The sequence below is a fragment of the Prionailurus viverrinus genome, chromosome B2, assembly GCF_022837055.1.
Source record: "Prionailurus viverrinus isolate Anna chromosome B2, UM_Priviv_1.0, whole genome shotgun sequence".
Taxonomy (NCBI): domain Eukaryota; kingdom Metazoa; phylum Chordata; class Mammalia; order Carnivora; family Felidae; genus Prionailurus; species Prionailurus viverrinus.
Genome location: NC_062565.1, coordinates 68,038,776 through 68,059,395, shown reverse-complemented (window position 1 = coordinate 68,059,395; position 20,620 = coordinate 68,038,776). Strand labels below are relative to the sequence as shown.

Sequence of the window (20,620 nt, the reverse complement as noted above, 5' to 3'; positions counted from 1 at the left end):
ATAAAAAAAAGATAGCCTGGTCAGAGAAATAGGCACAAAAAGTCCTGTAATAATATTTGATAACATCTCCTTTAGTCTGAGGTATGTGCTCTCTATAAGTTCTGAAATCCTCCCTCTATTTAGCATACTTGAAAAGAGCGGACTGTGGATCCTTCCTATACATTTCCTAGAAATGCAAGTAACTGCAAGTCTTAAAAACAGATTGTGATTATGGTAATTACTTCCCACAGGAGAAGTTTGGTATATGTACATGCTGAGCTCTTAATTTTTCTGAGATCAGGAGGGCCGTTATCCTCTTTCTTTCTAAGTATAGGGTTTTATGTCATCTCACTAAAATAGTGAAAGAGTTTGTTCTCTTGCAAGTTTAGGAACCATACATCTGTCCACAGAAAAAGGGCCAGAAGGCCAGAAGTTACCGCAGCCTTATTATGGTTAGTTTACAAAGCCAGTTGGCCTAGACAAAATGAGGGAATGGGGAAAATGGCAGAGAACACCAGACTCAATGTTCTCTCTTTCAGATAATAAATCAGTAGACTAATGTAATATTTTGAGTCATATGCAAATCAAATAAAATATTAAGCTCTTTCCCATGTTTGTTTACTCAGCTGGACAGACTTGAGGAAAAACAGAAAGAAACCTACCGGCGCATGCTAGAGCAGCTGCTGCTGGCAGAGAAGTGTCACAGGCGCACCGTGTACGAGTTAGAGAGCGAGAAGCACAAACACACTGACTACATGAACAAGAGCGACGACTTCACCAACCTGCTGGAGCAGGAGCGGGAGAGGTAATGAGCACCACACTGAGATGGCCCAGTCCTTTCATCTCTGTCCCTCCTGCCTGGGGTCACATGCCAATCCAGTGACACCACAGACAGGTGCCGGATTCTAACTCTGATTTTTGAGTGGTTGGTGACCTGAATGAGTCAGATTTCTACCTGGAATTGTTCATATGAATATGTTTGGGGGTGCACAGAGTGGGACACCAGATTCCCGCTAGCATGGTGAGAGCCATAAAAGCATAAAGCTGGAAACAAACTCCGGGGAGCTTATATCTGATCAGCGAAGCCACCTACATCTGAAAAGCTCTCTCCCGATTTCCTTCTATGGGAAATAATCTACTTTTTTTTCCTTTGAGGTTGAAACCCACTTAGTCAGGAAGACAAATTATGAAGCTTAACCATTTAAAATTGAATCCTGTTCATTCTTAATACCACTATAGAAAGTCTTAATATTTGGTTGTGTATAGAGTACTTAACAACTAGAGCTACCTGCTTTCTAAGGGTTGCATAACTCTTAAAACACGGTGTCAAAAAAGGAACCAAAACAAAACAAAACAAAACAAAACAAAAACTCTGCATTTGGAGCATGGATATCTGTCCTGGCAGGTAGTTTTCTCAGACCAGGGATCACCACGTTTGATGTAGAGACTCCAAATTGAAAAGCTTTGTAATTAACTCTTCTATACTCTCCAGTTTTTTCAGCATCTTCTTTTTAGTTTATTCTCTTTTTCTTTCCTCAGCTGAATGGTTATGTCTGTGAATTCCACAATCTTTGAAACCAGTGACATCCAAGCCTGATGCTTTGAGTTACCGAGCGTGTCTGCTTCTGTATTTAGGACTTGCAAATTAAGAGCCACTTGGGAACAGCTTTACTAATCCCAGCTTTATTATATACTTAGTTACAAGAAAGAGACCTGGTTTTCCTAGATTAGTTTGCTTATAAGAAAAAGCTGTCACAAGAAGAGTAAATAAAAGCATGAAACAAGTTTTTGTTAAATTTTTAAAAATTATTGGTAAGTTTTACTTATTATTGGACTTGGCACATCCCTTGGGGAAGGAGAAATGGAAAAGAGAACAATGGCTGGAGTGTTGCATACCGATACTCTCAGTTTACGGCTTAAGCCTGTCTTCTGCTCCTGGAAGCTAAGGTTTATCAGCTTCGTATTTGAACAAACAGATGGTCTAATTTGACTTTGTTTTGGACAACCACACAGTGAGAATAAACTCCACCTCCTCAGTCTCTGTGAACTTCCCAACCTCAAGCACAGATCTTGCAAACAAGGTTCTAAGGGCAGTGTAAATTGTGTATCTCTACAACAGCCATCTGGTTAGGTGTTCTGTGTTGGAATGTGGTCAGGTAAAGGAGTAGCAATTTGTTTGATAGTGACTTCTTAAAAGATCTGAAATCAAATAATTTTAAAGAACACCTGTGTGAATGAATTGTTTTCTGCTCACATTGTAAATTATGTGGTTTAGAACCAGACCTGTCTTTTCTACAATTTCCCACATAAGCTAACTGCCTGAAGTGGCACCATTTCACTTACAGAGATGGTTTAAATGAAGCGTGTGGATGGAAAGACTGTACTTACCTGGGCTGTGTCTTTCTCTTTCTTTTTGCCTTCCTAATTTTTGTGTTTTGTGAGAGTAATTCAAATAATAACCCACAGCGAAGAGCTTTAAAGTTCACAAAGTACTTTTGTATTTATTATACAATAAGCCTATCCCAGATGTGTTTATTTACAAACTTCTTGTTCATCGACTCTAGAGGAACAATTCCAATGCTCTGTACCCTTTTGGAGTTGTTTGATTTTACTAAAACAACCACAGCAAACATTTCTCCTGAGTAAAGTGCTGGGTAGAAGGTTTTAAAAATCAAAGTAAAAATTAAAAAAAAAATACCTTAAGATGCTTTCAATACTTTGATCAGCGTTGCTGGGATATGTCCTCAAACTTCACTAAGAGACCTTTGATGCTCACTTAACATATCAAACTGCCTTAACGTTTTGAAATAGTTATTGTTGACTTAACGGGTTATACTTTAGAGCTTTATATTTTCCACTGTCAGTGTTTTTTCCCCAGATCAATCCCCTGACTGACCAGCAATGCACGCCCCTCCAGACACACGTTATGCTAAATTAAACATCCCCACTAGGACCCTGATAACTTAAGTTGGCATCCCTGAATGTCTTTGCGATCTGAGGAGTCCACCGTGACTGGCTTGCCGAGTTCCCGGGGCAGTGAAGCCTATAGGATTTTCTAAAAGGTCAGGCCCGGGATTCCTGCTGCCCTTTGGAAACTGCTCTGCTAAATCTGCTTTGGGTTAAATCCTCTTTTTGAAGTCAGCGGTCATAATTAGATCTACTGATGGGGGCTGGCAGTTTGCTGGCAGTTTGCTGACCCCATGGCTTTCTTTCCCCTGGCCAAGTCGCCTGGGAGCCCCTCCCCGCCAGGTGCCGGGACCGCGGGCGAGGCCCCCTGTCCCTCCGACCTCGGCCGGGGTTTGGGGAGCTCCTAGCGGCCGCAGCACCTGCAGGGGAAGCTGGGCGGCAGCTAATAAAGAACCGGCATTGCTGAGCACAAGTGGGAGTCCTCCTGTAGAACGTCCCAAGTCCTTTGTTTCCTTCTTTGTTTTGCATTCCCTTCCCCCTCTCCGGAAAAGTCCCTTTCCGCCCCTTTCGGGGGCGGGGAGCCAAGAACTTTACTTCGGCATCATTTCCCTTTGTTTCTACCGTGAGCAAGAAAAAAGGAAGGAAGAAAGTGAGATAAGCCTAAGTGGTTTGCCCGGTATAATCTCATCCAGCTTCTCCCACTGAGTGTGCAACTCTGCAGGTGGTCTCCGCCCCAGACAGGTTTTCCTTTGGTGGGTGGGAGTGATGAGAGCCCCCTACCTGGGGTAGCATCTAGGCTTGGTTCTCTGTAATTATCCTGCTAGAGTTTTTCATTTCCTGAGGGAGAATGGTTAAAGATAGCAAAAAGGAGCCAGGTCTACGGGATCAGTAGCAAGTGTTGAGAAGCAATCCAAACTCAGACTTTGGATGAGACCAGGAATCCCAGGCTCTGAGCACTGCAAAGGACTTATGAGATCAGCCCTTTTGAGTCCTGCATTCTATGGATGGAGAAATTGAGTCCCAGAAAAATTATGCAGCTCAACTCAGATCACAGTGTATAGTGGTATAGCACTTTTGTGCAAATGAGTCCCTTGTGCAAAATGGCTTGTTTTTTGTGTTCTCTCTATGTGTGTGGGCTTCCCACCTCCATGCTCTCATGGCCAAACTATGACATAAACTCTTACAAGGCAGAATGATGGTTATTGGGAGGATATAAACAGAGATATTCAGACCAGTGGTTTCTAGACTGTCAAGATAGGAGAAACTTTGAGACAGCGTCTGTTGGAAGGAGCAGCCGGGGGACTTGTCTGGAGTTGGGTTGAATAGTATACACAGGCCTCTACTTTGGTTGGATTCTGTTTGGGGTCGTTATGGTGGGAGGCTGATGATGGTTATGAGGAGGCTAAATAAAGCCCCCCCCCCCCGACCCCCAAGCCACGACCTTGTTATTGCCAGTGACCTAGACCCTGCAAGTGTAAAAATAATAGAAACAGAAATTATTTTTTAACATTTCAGGAGTTATGAAATTCATCTTATATAAAAATTCCACAAATTAAGAACCTAAAATGGGCAACATCTTGTTCTGGGCTTCCTTCATTTTAAATCTGCAGACTGTGATCATAATTTATTACCATCATTTACTGCATATTTATTTTTACAAATAGTCATATTCCCAAATTAAAAGGATGAAATAGCATGAAAAAATGCATTGCTTAACTAGCATTGTTAATAATAAAGAGGAGAATATCCTTCATTGAATTAGTTAAGATTGGGTAAAGTAAACTCCCTTTCTAAATGCTATATTGTTTGGTCCATATTTTAAGTCAACTTGACCTTTAAAGGCTTAATTCTGAGCACATGAGATCACCTTCAGAGTTTATACTTTACTCCCTGTCTGAACTGCAAGACTTGTGATTTTAATCTTAAGCTTCACTAGAACTGCTTCAAGAATGTCAAAATAGAGAGAACACAGTTACATCAAAAAGTGGTCTGAAACTTAAATATTTGAGGTGTGTGTGTGTGTGTGTGTGTGTGTGTGTGTGTGAATGATGTGGGGGAGTGCTGTCTAAATCCATAACTGTAATTGTAGATTTTAAAACTTTTGGATTCTATAGGCTCAGCTGTGACTACATAAATAATTACATCATCATATAATATTGCAACAAGCCTTCCAAGTATAAGTTCATTTTTTGTTTTTTTCTTTTTTAGTACAAATCAGCATCTCAAGAGAAATCTCTTAACTTATGAAGCAGAGAATGCAGGAGTGGGGGCTTGAATGAAAGGGAAGCTTTCAAGCCCCATTTTGTCAACGTGAAGGGGAATGGGCTTTGCCTGGTGACTTGTGGACCAGGCTGCACTAATATACTTGCCTAAGATGGGAAATGACCAATCAGAGCAAGCTTTTGGAAAGTTTCTGTTGGCCTGGAATCCTGGGAAATACTATCTGTCATCTTTATAGAAAAAGATCCACACTTGATTCCTTGGCATAATATCCATTAAGATTTTTTAGATTTAGATGTCTTATCCCTAAAATATGGTAATAAAACTGATTTTACTCACTGGTAGCTTGGTGAGTCATAATAAAGCACTTTGTAAGAAAAGATGGTAATGATGTATAAAAAGATCAAGACTTATCAAGCAGAAAGTAATCAATAGATGGAATATATTAGCAAAAAATAACTGAGCCCTCTTCTCTGTGCTTAGCACTTTGCTAGAGGCCACTCAATAGCAGAGTTAGTTTTTATTAACTTCCCCAATATGCTGGACACATATACATCCTGCTTAATACTTACAAAACTATGTTATGCATAATTACTGTCCCTATTTGGTACGTGGGTAAGCAGACAGCTTAAGCTCCTTAGATTCCTTAGGTTACTACCAATACTTAATTGGAAGAATTAATGTGTGAACTTAGTTTACAGTAAAAAATAATAATCTTTTCTACTTTCAAATTCTTACCTTTTGATTAAAGTGAATGCTTCACTTCCCCATTTCCCCAATGCACGGAGGAAGAAAAGATGATTCGGAAAGTTTGCCAGTGACTTTGTGGACTGCACATCCATTCTAATGTTGCAGATTCAGAATTTGAGTAACAGACCTTACCTTGGTCACGAGATATGCCACCAACTATCAGTATCCTACCGGCCAAGACGATTGCTAGGAATAAACAGTTTTTAAGAAAGGAGAGGAATTAGAATTTAGAGATTCCATCACAGAAGGAATATGTTTTACAGTTGATTTTCTGAAAGAATGCCAGGATCAAACTCTTCCTTCTAGTTCCTCTTACCCTGGCAATATGCAAGTCCCACTTGCTACTGGAAAATGTGACTGAAATGAAAGAGGCGAGGTGAGGTAGTGTTACTCCTAGCTCACAGCTGGGTATTTGTATTGGAGGATGGGATAAGTCAGGATGATATAAAGGAAGCGTTGTTGCATCTTAAAGGGACCACAAAATTGGTGACTCAGACAGTTTCCTAGGGTTGGAAGTTTGGAGTTAGAAGAAGTTAATCCTCTTAATAGACCCAGGGTATTAACATATCTACTTTCAGCCCTGTAGAAGTAGGGGCATGCGACTCATTCTGAAGTAGGCGCTCCCTGGATTAAATATGACTGGGCCCATTAAAAATGCCCCTGCAGTTCATTTCACCAGATCCCACTATACATAAATGCTGGGTCTTAGGTGGATATGATCCTCCCAAACCTCATAGCACCCTCATTCTCAAGGTCACTAAGTTAGCAGCCTCTGATCTAAGACTCTTCAGAGTCTTAGTATTATAACTAACAGACATGCCTAGGAAAACAGGTTTTCTGATCAACAAAATTTTCTGATTAATCAAAGGTTATAATATAAATTAACTTACTTTTACTGTTATGGAAAATATGTCTCAAATGCATTTTAATTTCCTGTAAAATTTTTAAGTTTAGTACAAAATCATATTTGATGACTCAGGATCTTGTAGTGCTGCTATGTGGGTGGCTTTACAACCTTAGAGCCTATTACATTATATTCAAATATGAATGTTAATTCCTGTTGCATTTTACTGTAGATAAGGATGGTGAAGATATTTTCCAGATCTTAAGGCTTAACCTGGCTAGCTGAGAGTTTTAGTTAATTAGATTCAATGTATTTGGACTTTTACAACAATAAGAACAGAACTTGAACCAAGAAAGACTCTAACATTATACAAAGGGGTGGGGTAATAATCAAAGAGAACTGGCCGCCGAAAAGGAAAGGCATTGAAAGGGAGAGCCTGAGAGACAGTACACAAGAATCACACTTTACTGTTTCAAGATTTTTAACACTTAAGAATGCCTCAGTCCTGGTATTTGATATCCCTTATTCTGGAAAAATCCTAGGAGAAGTAAGAATGGAGGACAGTATTTAGAATTTAAATATGAGAGGTAAAGAATGAGAACCCAGTAATGGGAGGTGATCAGGTTGTCAGAGTCTCTCTAGATCTAAACTGATCGTTGGGTTGCTCTCTTTCAGAAAGTTTTCAGGAAATTGCCAGACAGTTCCTGAAACTCTGAGCACCTGATTCACAGAAGAGGTCTCTTCTGAGAGAAATCGAGGCAACTCCTTTCACATAACTGTCATTCTTTCTTTTCTGACCAGAGGTCAACTGTCCTGGACAGAGGTCACAAAGGTCTCAATCGCAAACACCTGCAGTGCTAGGCAGTCATCAAAAAAAAAGCAGATCCTTTAGCACACATTGCATGAGTGGTGGACCACTGGGCTGGAGATAGCAAACTGTGACACCAGGGAAAGTCCGTTCAATTCAGCTCAGGCTGACTGACTCAGATTCAGGTTGTGATTCAGTTGCCACATTATTGCCAGTTCTGAATTTTAGGGAAAAGACAGAAATCTGATTTTAGTAAAATCTTCTGGTTTTTCAATGTTGCCTCAAATTTATAACACAATGTGCAGTGAGCAAAATTCATCTGTTGGCTATGTATTCTGGAATGCAGCTAGTTTGCAACATTTGATAACCTAGACATCAGGGAGGCTGAGGCCTATGAAGTAGCCTGGCAGGAGAACACTGCCAAATAGTGAGCTCTGTTTGATGGGGACTGACTAACCCACTGAGACACTTTCTCGGGGCATATGAAACAGAAAGACATAAAGACCACAGAAACCAAGAAAAACCCAGCAGAGACAGAGAAATTCTAAGAGTGAAGAAGAGCCCACATCACAGGACTGGGGTTGCAGTGGACACCTGCTTTTGAGAGGATGACAAGCATTAGATCATATTCATTGCTGACGGGTTACTAGAACTGTAGGTATATGACACAAAATGATGCATAATATTCCAGTTGTCTCCAGGTCTGATCAGCTGTGGAGACAGTTTTCTGCTTTAATTTACTATGAGGTATTCTCACTAATAACTCCATCCTCTTAGGTAGTCTGGGTGAGCCTGTCCCTTACAACCTCAAAGACTAAGTAATTCAATTATAATATTGTTATAGCTTTGACATTTTCACCTGCCTATACTCCATTATAAAAATTTACTAGAGTATGATAATAATTAGATTTTCTAACCTAATATTTTCTATTATCCTGCGTCCTGTCCTTAGTTGAACAGCCGGCCAAGAGCAACCACTGCCTCAAGGAAAAGTTGCCACTGCTGAAAGCGAGAAGAGAACTCAATATCTTGTCTTTTGATTTCAGAAGCAAAGATCTAAGCATAGCCTTAGAAAGAATATGTAATCAAGTGGATCCAGTTTTTATCACACCTCTTCTTTTCTGTTAGATAAGATGCTTGGGGAAGCGAGAAAGCAAGAACAATCTATGTTGTTTGTGGGAGGAGGTAGTGCAAAAGAAGAGGCTCTGTTCTGAGCTTTTTTGGGGGAGTAGAGGGTGGAGGAAGGGAAGGTGAGAGTAATATAAACCACAGATAGATGTGGTGTGGAGAATTTGAGAGTAAAGAGGTTACTAGGTTGAGTCCAAGGGTGTCTTAGGTTGCCTGACTGTCATAACTAATAGACTAGGTGGCTTAAACAACATGCATCTATTTTCTCACAGTTCTGGAGGCTGGAGGTTTGAGATCAGGGTGCCAGCATGGTTGGGTTCTCGTAAGGCCTAACTTCCCGGCTTATAGATGGCCACCTTCCCTCTGCATGCTCACATGGCCTTTCCTCTGTGCACGTGTATGGAAAGAGAGAGATCTTCTTATAAGGCCTCTTCTTAGAAAAGCCTCTAATCCTTTTGGATTAGAACCTTACCCTTATGATTTATTACCTTTATTACCTCTCAAAAGCTGCATCTCCAAATATAGTCACATTGGGGGGTAGGACTTCAATATATGAATTCTGGGAGACCCAATTCAGTTCATTGCAAAAAGCATGGCAAAACTTGTGGCTCTTCTTCTACTAAATAATTCAGGAGAAATAGGGTAAAAATTGGTGTCTGATATGTAACCCTAAAAGGAATGTAGATTTTCCCATGTCCCTGAAAGGCCATGTGAATAGCTGAAGCCATGGCTGGCCATGAGGATAGAACTGTGACTCGTTTATATCAGCAATCTGAGCAGATTGACACCTGTGACAAGAGACAACAATGTGCATCTCAGAGAATGCCAGGTGGAAGAAGGCTGACTAGATGACCTCTTACCCACCTTCCTGATGGTCAAGGGACTTAATCTTAACTCCAGAAACGGGGTCCTGAAGCCCTAGAATTAACTCAGGAGACCCTGACTTGAATGAGGAATCTTTAAATTTATTAAGGGAAACCAGACTCAACTGAGCTTACCCAGAATGAACTAAGATAAAGTATAATGGGAACCCATATTGAAAATTATAAGAGATCTGGAAAAATGAAGGTAATTGTGTTTCTTGCACGTATAAGCTTGAGGCCTGCAATTAGCACCCTCTTTATTAGTAAAATAATCCAGATGTGTGCTAAGGAGAAATCATGTGGCATTGTGGTGGGTTCCAGAGTGCTTATGATATGTTTATAAATGGTTTATGATCTTCAGAGGATCATCTGAGCTAAGTCTAACCTCTTTAACTATGGTTAACTCCTCCCTGGGTTACTCTAGCTATAGTGTGCCAGAGCCCCTCAAAATCTGGAACCTAGAGACAGATGTTTTCTCAGTCTCCTGCATTTCATTTGGAGGCAAATAGCTCTGACTTAAAATTCTGACTCTGCTACTTCCTGTTCTGTAAACTTGGATGGGTTTTCTAATGCCTCTAATTCTTGGTTTCTTCATCTACAGAGTGGGTATAGCTGAGTACATATCTCACAGAGTTAAGTTCATGAGATAACAAATATAAAGTTCTTACCACAGGTATAACTTAATACCTAAAAGTGAACATTTCTTCTGCTCACCCTGTATTGAACACTAAGAACAAACATAGGTGAATTTCACAAAATCAATTTACGATGTATCAAACTAAGAAATTTTTGAGAACAATGCAAAGTATTGGAAAAGTACACTCTTCTATTGTTTGGGTGGAGGTAGCTGTTTTGTACTTAGATTGTGGGTAGATTCAGGAAAACTACAAACCTGCTGCAAATAATTAGAGAATTCAATAAAGTGAGTTGGCAAGGTATAAAAGTATATAGAATCAAGAGTCAAAAATCAATAGTTTTTATCTTTCCAAATGACAAAAAACAAAACTACATTAAATATAAACTATCTAGAAATAAACTTAAGAATGTGAAAAAATTTGGGGGCGCCTGGGTGGCTCAGTTGAGCGTCTGACTTCAGCTCAGGTCATGATCTCACTGTTCGTGGGTTTGAGCCCTGTGTCAGGATCTGTGCTGACAATTCCGAGCCTGGAGCCTGCTTCAGATTCTGTGTCTCCCTCTCTCTCTCTGTCCTTCCCCACTCATGCTCTGTCTCTGTCTCAGAAATAAATAAACATTAAAAATTAAAAAAAAAAAAAAGAATGTGAAAAAATTTAAATGCTACATGGAGATATGAAAAAGTCTGGGACCAATGGAAAGGTTTTACCATATTGTAGGACTGGGAACTCAACATCATAAAGCTCTCTTCTTATATTAATCCACAAGTTTAATGTGGTCCTAATAAAAATATCATTAGGATTTTTCTTAAGATATGGGAACTAACTGAAGTGATTCTAAAGTTTGTATAAAATATACACAAGCAAGGGGCGCCTGGGTGGCTCAGTCAGTTAAGCGTTGGACTTCAGCTCAGCTCATGATCTCAGGGTTCACAACCTGTTGGTGAGTTCAAGCCCCTCATCGAACGTGCTGCTGTCAGCACAGAGCTGGCTTTGAATCCTCTGTCTCCCTCTCTCTGCCCCTCTCCTATTTGCACTTGTGCTCTCTCCCTCTCTCTCTCTCTCAAAAATAAATAAACATTTAAAAAAATCCACAAGCAAGAATAGTCAAACTTTGAAAATGAAAAGTAGTAGAAAAGTTTCCTACTAAAAACAAAAACTCATTTAAAAATTATAGTGAGTAAAACAGTATTGTATTAGTACATTAATAGGTAGGTCAATGGAGCCGATAAAAATTCTCTATAATAGAGAAAATTATTATAATAGATTATAGTAGGTATAGAAATTTAATATATGTTAAAGATGGCATTCCAAATCAGTTGGAAAAAGTCGGGACTCTTAGTAATGCTTATTATCGTCATTTTTATGTATAGGACAGGTAATCTTCCATAAATATGTGAGACAGCTGACCTTATTTTAATCAGGGTCATTTCTCTCTGGCCTCGTTTGGTTTCTACCATTTTAGGAGAACCAAAAATATAACAGTGTGGTTTATGGTGAGGGAAGATTTAACATTTATGTTTTAAGTTTCCAAAGGACAGATAAATCTTACATATAAAATAAATTATACTTGAGGAGTAGAATGTAACTATGAAATACACATCTGGAAAAGGATGACTTTCTTTCTACAAAAATAATAGCATTATGATTTTTAGCCATATACAATTTTATGAGAAGTGAAACATCTAATAATATAGGCATCTTATGGAAGAAAAACTGCTGTAGTAACTTTGCTAACTTCATAAATTTACTGCTGTATTTCTACAACTATGCATATTCAAAAAAATCAGTAAATTAAAAAGAAGTGAAAGAACACATTTTATATCTTGAAAAGAATAAAAGTTTAAACTCAGTTTGGACTGACTTATAGAATAGTCTTGGGGATAATTATTTTCTTTTCCCAACAGCTGCATAAAGCAAACTACTTTGAGAAAAAAAAAAAAAAAGAATCTGAAGTGTACTAGTGTACCAAATTGAAGGATTTAAATGCATGTATTTTGCACAGAAGTTATTGCGGGTTATGAAATGAAGTATAGATACAAATTCATTTATTTAGAAAGTCTAACACAGATTTACTTTATAACTTCTGGATAAAAAAGTTGATAGTGAGGGACACAGTATACGTATGCAAATAAAAATGTATGCCTATTTTTAGTATTAATCAGAGAACCCTCAGGAACTGGAGCAGATGGGAAGTTTTAAGAAACACACAATGAAGATCATTAGGAAATAACAAATAGTTAGGCCAGCTAGAAAGGCACTTTAACAGGCAAATTTTTAGTCAGTAGTTATAGCTTCAGAATCTACCAAAGTGGCAAAAATACAGTTAATAACTAGTGCTTTATAGTGACATATTAAAAAAAAAATTCTGATCTATCAGTACTCTGTTACTGGTAATTGTAATGTCAGGCAATTGATAAACTCTGATAGGCATTCTGTATATTAGAAACACAAAACCAGAGTCTCTTGTAGATCCTTTTTGAACTGATTGAGTTATTACTGAGATATGTAACTTTCAGAGAAAATGTTTGAATCTAGGTTGCAAAAGCAACTGAATTCAAAGTGAGAATTTCTAACAAATGATTGGGACTTTTGGTCCCCAGATTCCAAACTAGTTGAGTTGGGTTTTTCATTAAGCTGATAGTTTATTACGGCATCATGGACAAAATCAGGTATTGGAAAGTAATAAGATTATTCTTCCAGAGTGAAAAACCTTGGGAATGCTGCCCTAAATTGGCAGCCATTTTTCATCACGTTAAATACCAGGCAAATGCTATTTTTGCACAAATTTATATACCAAGAAAGAGTTAAGAAAGGAAAGTGCTGGAAAAATGTGTTGTCTCTTAGCACCACAGTGAATATTCAGCTCCATCACTTTGATATTTTTCCCTTTTTTCCAGGATGGAAGAAGGTACTCAGATTAGCATTACAAATCCTGGACTCCAGAGAGGGAGTTGGAACTTGGGAAGGTGGTGTTTTCAGTGTTTGGAGATTGCTCCTTTCTGGCTCCTTGACTGAGTATGCACTCTTTTTCCAAGAATGCTTGTGTTTGGAAAGTACTTTGTGGTGGTGAAAAGTTTGAACAGAAAAGATTAATCAAAGGTTGGGTCTTTTATGCTCAGTGCATAACATATTCAGCTCTTGGATGTGAACTCTTAGCCAAGAAACTATTCAAATTATTCAGGGGCTGAATGTGAGCTTCAACTGCAAACACACCAGAGGTCAACTTTATTTAATCTCAACTCATTGCTCTTGACTTCAGAAACACTGTGCCTTAAGAATTTGCTTTATATTTTCTGCCTACCTCTCAATTTCCTAGAGAAGTTTATGAAGAATTATTTTATTCTTAAATGCTTAGGGAAGTATATGTATCTGATCTGAAAAGTGAAGGGAACTAGAAATGGTGGACTATGGCTACTCTGTATCCAGTGTGCTGTTGGAAGGGAGGAATGCTTTGGTCTACCTAGTCTTTGTCATTTGTTACAATGTCACTAAATCCTGTATTCTGATCACAGAAGTGATCTTATGTTTCCCACTTATTTACACCTACCATCCCTTCCTCCAATATTTTCTGATTTACTTGGCTCTCTAATGCTTACAGATTTGTCTGACTTCTGGAATCTGTAACACTTGAGAAGTTTGGGATTATATTTCACTAAAGGAAAGAGGCATAATTATGTGCAGAACTACTGCCCAGACTTAATACACCATTACCAAACCTCCAGGGAGGGATCCTGGAAGAAAGGTCTCCCTCCACCCCTCCCCTGCCCCCAACTAAGGAAAGCAAGTGTAGTGCTGTTAGCATATCCTATGACTTGTCCTTGCCTGCCCACTCCAGTTCACCAGTGCACCCACTTCTCACAGTTCTGGAGCACAACCTCCTCTGCAGCAAAAAATGTCTCCTGAGATAAAAGCACATGGAATTGGCAAGACCAGTAACCGCCCACATGTTGAGAAACTTCCCACTTGCCATATGCTGGACTAGATCTTTCTCAGAATGTGCAGGAAACACGTCCTCTTTGTCTCTCCTTTTCTTGATCAATTTGAATAAGAGGCAGTTGTGAGAAGATTTGATTTTAAGAGCCACTTGCTCAGGTCACGGTGCTCAGTGGCAACAGGATGCTTAAAGGATGCATCCTAGATGGTAGCCTAAATACTCTGTCTCTGGGATGCAGCACTCTAAGAAGTTATGACTGTCTTAGGAGATCCCTACTCATGGTGGACTTAGGACTTGGCCTATGGACCCATAATCACAATAATACTTTCCATGTGAGTAAATTAAATTGGAGTACACAGTTCAGTTAAGACATGCTAAAATTGAGAAAGGGAAGGTCTCCATTTGATTGTATGTCATTCATAGAAAAGAAAATTACTAGTCTTCTTTAAACAAAAATTTTTATTTGGTTCATTGAGTAATAACTGAGTGAAAGTCCATACTTGACCAGCCCATTTGGATGTTTAATAGGCTTCTCAAACTTAAGGTATCTAAAATGGAACTCTTGGTTACTTTCTGAAAACCTAGTTATGCTTATCTCAGTTAACAGTACTTGTATCTAATCACTCAAACTAAAATGCAATCACCCTAAATCTTGTCTTTCTCTCAACCTTCCAAAAGTAACCACCAGTGAGTTGTATTCATTCTGCTTCCAAATTATATCTGGAATTTGTCCATTTTCCCAGAACCATTGCCACTGCCCTAGTCCAAGACAAACTCTTATCTAAGCCACCATCGCATTGTGTATTGAGGCTACCACAATAGCCCTTTGAGACATCTTCCACTCTTGCTCTCCCTGCCCTCAAGTACCTTCTCTACATGTTAGTCATATAAATCAGGTGTTTCAGAATAAAATCCAGCTCTTTACCATGGTGTGGCAAATTGGGCCAAGTCACCTTGCTTTTTTCCAATTGTCAGATCTTATTGGAAGATATTGGTATCTCATGACAAATGATAGGTCATAATGAAAGCAGGTCTCCAACTGACTTTTGCCACACATACAGTTACTAGTAAGCAGTACTTGGAGACTTGGTAAAGTCTCAGCCCCCTGACCTGTGGACATGCTGACAAGATCCCTACCTGAAAGGTTGGTGCATGAAAAGGCAGATGCAGCAATATTCTAGCTGCAGGATCAACTCCATTTCTGGTTATATCAGGTGATGGAATCCTCTCCTAAGTTTGAGGAACCAAGTAGAGGCTTGGGTCTAGAGCAGCACTACTGAGGACACCAGGCTGCTGGGTTCATCAGGTTCTTATATCTCATTTCTACAAGGATGGATGCTTGACACATCTTCAACCATTCATTCATCAATTAAACAATGATTCTTCACTTTTCTTATGCTGAACAGAGGACCCTCTAGTACACATTGAGGCCCTGGTAGCTTATCAGAGAGCTATCTCTGGAGCACATGTTCCAGAAAAGGATACTTGAAATGTTAGTTAATGGATCATTCAAATGGATCTTGTAATTCTCTTCTTTCACTCTCCATGCTTTGATCACAATGGACTTCTTTCCGTGCCTAGAATCTCCCATGCTCATTACCACTCAGAGCCTTTGCTCCTGCTGCCTCTGCTCTTTGCATGGATGGATCCTTTGATTCTTTAGTTTCAAATGTCCCTGCTTTAGAGAAGGTCTTTATTGAGCAGGTCCCCAGCCCTCAGTCACCTCCTTTGAGAAAACCCTACTCTCTTTCCTCAGGGTATGTATCCTTGAGTGTGACCTCCACCAGGATAAGGACTTTGTCTTGTTTACACCATATTCCCAGCTCCTATTAATGCCTGGTTCTTGATGGGAAGCCAATTATAAGTGGGTGAATACATTAATCATCAGGGAAATGCAGATGAAAACCACAAGGAGATATCACTTCATACCTGTTAGAATGGCTGTAATCAAAAAGATAAGAGACAATACAGTTGGTGGGATATGAAGAAGAGGGAACCCTTGTGCATTATTGGTAGGAATGAGAACTGGTTCAGCCCCTATTGAAAACAGTATGGAGGTCCTCAGAAAATTAAAAATAGAACAACCATATGATTCAGCAATCCCACTTCTGGGTATATAGCCAAAGGAAATTAAAACAGGACATTGAAGAGATATCTGTACTCCCATGTTCACTGAAGCTATTATTTACAATAGCGAAGATATACTCTGGTTTCTCTTCAGATTGTATAAATCTTTCCTCTTTTATGGTAGCCAAGACATAGAAACAACCTACATGTCCATTAGTGGATGAATGGGTAACAAATTTGTGGTATATGTGGAATATACAGTGGAATATTATTCTGCCAAAAGAAAGAAGGAAATCCTGTCATTTGCAACAACACAGATAGACCTTGAGGGCATTATGCTAGATAAAATAAACCAGACAAAGAAAGACAAATACAACTTGGTGTCCCTTATATGTGGAATCTTAAAAAAAAAAAAAAAAAAAAAAAGTCAAACTCATAAAGAGAGTAAAAAATGTTTGCCAGGGGTTGGGGGTGGTGGAAATAGGGAGAGACTGATAAAATGGTACAAACTTTTGACTATAAAGTCGGAGGAAATAATATGAAACGTGGTGACTATAGTCGATATAGTTGGTGATTGAAGTTTGCTGATGGTAGAACTCAAATATTCTACCAAAAAAAAAAAAGTTAACTATGTGAGATAATGAGTGTCTTAATTAATTAACTAGATGATAGGAATCTTTTCACAATGTATATGCATATCAGATCACCACAGTGCACACTTTAAATATACAATTTTATTTGCCAATTATACCTCAGTAAAGCTGGAATTAAAAAAAAAAGGTGAATATAAGATATTTCTGAATATAGAAAGACCCAGAAAGATGTGGTCCCTGTGCTTCAGGATATAATAGTGGAACTTTGCAGCTACTGCGACTCTAAGGAGGGTTCTATGACCCATTTAATCATCTCTTCTGGGTTCCAAGAGGCTCCTAATAAGTAATGTCATTTAGCCAGGGAATCTTAACTAATTATGACAAATACAGCTATTTTAGGTGAGTCTTAATAGGAGGACTAAGTTAATTTTGAATGTAGCTATTTAGTAGTACTAAGCAGGGAAGGAAAAAAAACACACCTGTGATTAACATTTATTGTATTTGTTTTAAAGAGTTTTCAAATGTATCTGAAACATTTCCTCTTGCTATTATTATGTTTCTAAATAGTGATTTATTGGCCTTGAACATAATCAATGCCTCCCTGGGGCTGTACCTCAAGCTCGAATCACCAGAAGCAGACTGAATGCAAGATGCCCCTTGATTATATATAATCAGTCCTGACCCTTTGCTTCTCTTTTTTTTTTTTTTAACATGAATTTATATCGTCTGTGTCAAAATGAGACTACAAATTTGTAGTTTTGCAAAGTGCATACCATTATCAAGATGTATAAACTGTATAAAGGTATTATTCGGCATTTATTGCAGGCCCACTATGTGCCAGACTCTGTGGCCTTAACTCTGCAAGTTAAAATCCATATCTCTATTAGATAGTGGAGTAAGCTGAAGCCAGAGGAGTTAGAAAGCATCCTCTTAGCTATCTACCCAGTAGGTGCCAAGACAAGATTCCATCTTGGGTCTTTCAATTGCCAAGAAGCCCCTTTCCCCAACACCAGGGCAGCCTTGCACACAACACATGGTGGCAGCAGTTTCTTCCTCAGTTTTGGTTTTTCCCAATCATTTAAAAATTGCTGGAAAAACTCCTCCCCCCGACTCCCCCCCAAAAAACCCCAAAAAACCAAAAGCGTCAATTAATTGGCTCAATATCTGTAATTTTACCTTAACAATAAATGTTGTTTTATGTAAATTTTACCAAAATCACAACACTTTATTCAGAACTGCAACCCTGAAACACGCACTAATCATTGTTCTAAGTTCATACTGTTAAGAAGGTAGACATGTTCACAAGGCAAGACGTGATCGAACATTACGAATGTAGAAAAGCAATTATCTTTAACTTATTTTTCTTTCCAATTCTTTTCCATGCATAACATAATGGTTTATATTTGTATAATAGGAAAGATATCTGAGGACTTAAACATGTTCTCCAAACATTTAATTCTGCTAACTTTAATCTGTTAAAGTTAATTTAACTAATTTATCTGATACTATGCTTGTATTCTGTAATTAAAAATGGAATTTCTTAACATAAATGATATATAAATTATATGGATATGATATGTATTAGAAAAAAATTATACAGGAACCTCTGTTACCTAACTAATGTTACCTTGACTAAATTATTACTCACAGACTCACACAGGAAAGAATGAATGATGGAAGGAAACAAGGAAAAAAAAGAGAGAGAAAACTAGTTTAAGGAGATAGGGGATTTTGAGAAGATTTGTATGATTGACGATATGGATATTCCTTGAAATTTGGCTGACTAGATTCACTTGTTCATTTGGGTGGACAGCACTTTTTTTGCCATTTCAAAACACTTTTAGGAAAGCAATAAATTCAGGTAAAAAAAAATTTTTTTAAGACATAATGATCCTTAAACTAAAGAGTACTTGCATTCTGCAGCCCACACTGCAGTGTTTTCATTTAGATACACGTAAGTTAACTGGCACTTTGGTTGAACATGAATTCCATCCCGTTGGCTGACTCACAGATCAGGCTGTAGTGGGATCCTTATTTAAATTCCAGTGTGTGCCAAACATTTAGCTAGTTTGAAAAATCAAGAGTGAGGCCCATTTGACATCTTATGCATATCTTTTCTTTTTCTCACTTTTCCTCCCCAACTTCCTCCCCTCCCCAGTGCATTTTCCTCTGTGCAGAGCATAATTCCGTTCACTTTCTCTGCTTCTTAAGATCAGCCTTCCCTTCCAGTCCCGGACAGCTCCACCCCTTTTCACAGACCAAAGTAAATCTGCACAATAATGAACCATATAAGGGAGGAATGACATCATCAGTTAGTGGTCCCAAGCTGTTTTGCACAACATTCACCTTTCATTGTTCTGATGACAGGGCTGGAATGTGACGGTTAATTCCCTGTGGAGTAGGGGGCTGAACAGGGCCTGCTGCTGTTGAACAAACTTCAATTACCCCCTTGTAAAAAACAAAAACAAAAACAAAAGCTACTATGCTTCCTAGTATTAAGGTAAGGAAGTCAAGATCTGTTTTGATTTAAGCAACGTTGGTTATTACTTTAGTCCATGCGCATTTCATTTGTTAATAGGCTTACTTGGCAGTAAACTCATTTCTAAGTGTTATTGCAAACAGCATCTTAGAAGCTGGGTTTGGACATTTGTACAGCCTGACTAATCTGACAAGGGCTGTAAAAACCCGACAACCTTTCAGCTCTTGACTACAGGTTTTACTGAGTGTGGACGGTGACAACCCTTGAAAATGACCAGCTTATTGTGACTTTCCTTGATACCTCAGAATCCTTGATTGGAATGGCCAAGATGCACCTTGTTGTGGTATGAGGCATGCTCCTGTTTTTCTATGGAGGGAAAAGTAATCTCATCCTACAGAAACTTGGGGAGTTTGTATAAGAATAGAAAGATCTCGTGCTGCCATCAGTCGTACTAATGTGTTTTGAAGGCTTTTAACAGAACAGCCTTTCCATGGGCTGTAAATGTATCCTCTAATTAATAATTTCTTGATGAGCAAAAATTAATTGAAGGTACAAAATATTATTTTCAAAATTTGTGGTCATTATGTGGATTGTCTGCAGATCTCTTTGCATATGTGGAGAAGGCTTGTAAAAGTTAGCAATGAATTAGAATGCATAGTGATCCAAAGAAAGCCGTTTTTGTTCTGAAACAGGGTGGCCGTGATAACAAGAATACTACAGAAAATAGGAGGTTTGATTTCAAAGTGGAAATGGAATTAAAGTTTCTACTATGTTAAACAGTTGTGTAAAAAGTTCAACTTTAGTAATTTTTCAAAATGCCAAAAAAACATTGTCTGAGTTCAGCAGAGTGTATCAAAATAAATAGCTTGCATTTAGCGCTCAGTAGGGCTGGAGGGTAGTGTGAGTCTTTCACAAAAGAACTTCACTTGGCCAAAACCAAATTTTTATAGCATGATTTCAGATTCACATGACCCGTTTTATAGAAATTTGAACATAAGGGCAGATGGTATGGTTTTCATTTGTGTAGGTTTAATTTTGTGTAACATTGATTGTTAATAATGTTTTGTCTGTGTTTAAAGCGATGAAAATCTTGAGTTCAACTGAGATGAAAATCTTGGGTCCATTACATTGATCTGCCCAGATTCTTAATTCCATGTGATGGCTGAGCTTCTGTTTACTTGTAAAACTAAATATTCTTTCCACAACGGAAGGGTGCTTGCATTTCTTTTTCTCTAGATTAACAATAGTCAGCATCAATACAAATTAAGTCTTGGGGTTTTGGAGTTTTGTTTATTGTTTTGGCTTGTTATATGTTGCATTAGCTTTAAAGTTGTTCAAAAACTGGACAAAATGATTGTTAGATACATGTTAACATAATAATTTAAAAAGTATTTAGTGAAATTTCAAGTATGT

The 20,620-nt window shown here is 38.5% G+C and overlaps 1 protein-coding gene across 3 annotated transcripts in view; it reads left to right on the top strand.

Annotated features, from left to right (window-relative positions):
- The window catches only part of FILIP1 (filamin A interacting protein 1), a 206,541-nt gene that overhangs the window by 138,598 nt on the left and 47,323 nt on the right, over positions 1-20,620 (top strand). For all 3 annotated transcript variants that reach the window (XR_007152209.1, XM_047859023.1, XM_047859021.1), the window contains exon 4: positions 606-784. Coding sequence is in view for 2 of the 3 variants with exons in the window: in XM_047859023.1 (XP_047714979.1) it covers positions 606-784 (179 nt within the window). In the remaining variant the exon portion in view is untranslated. The remainder of the gene's footprint in view (positions 1-605; positions 785-20,620) is intronic.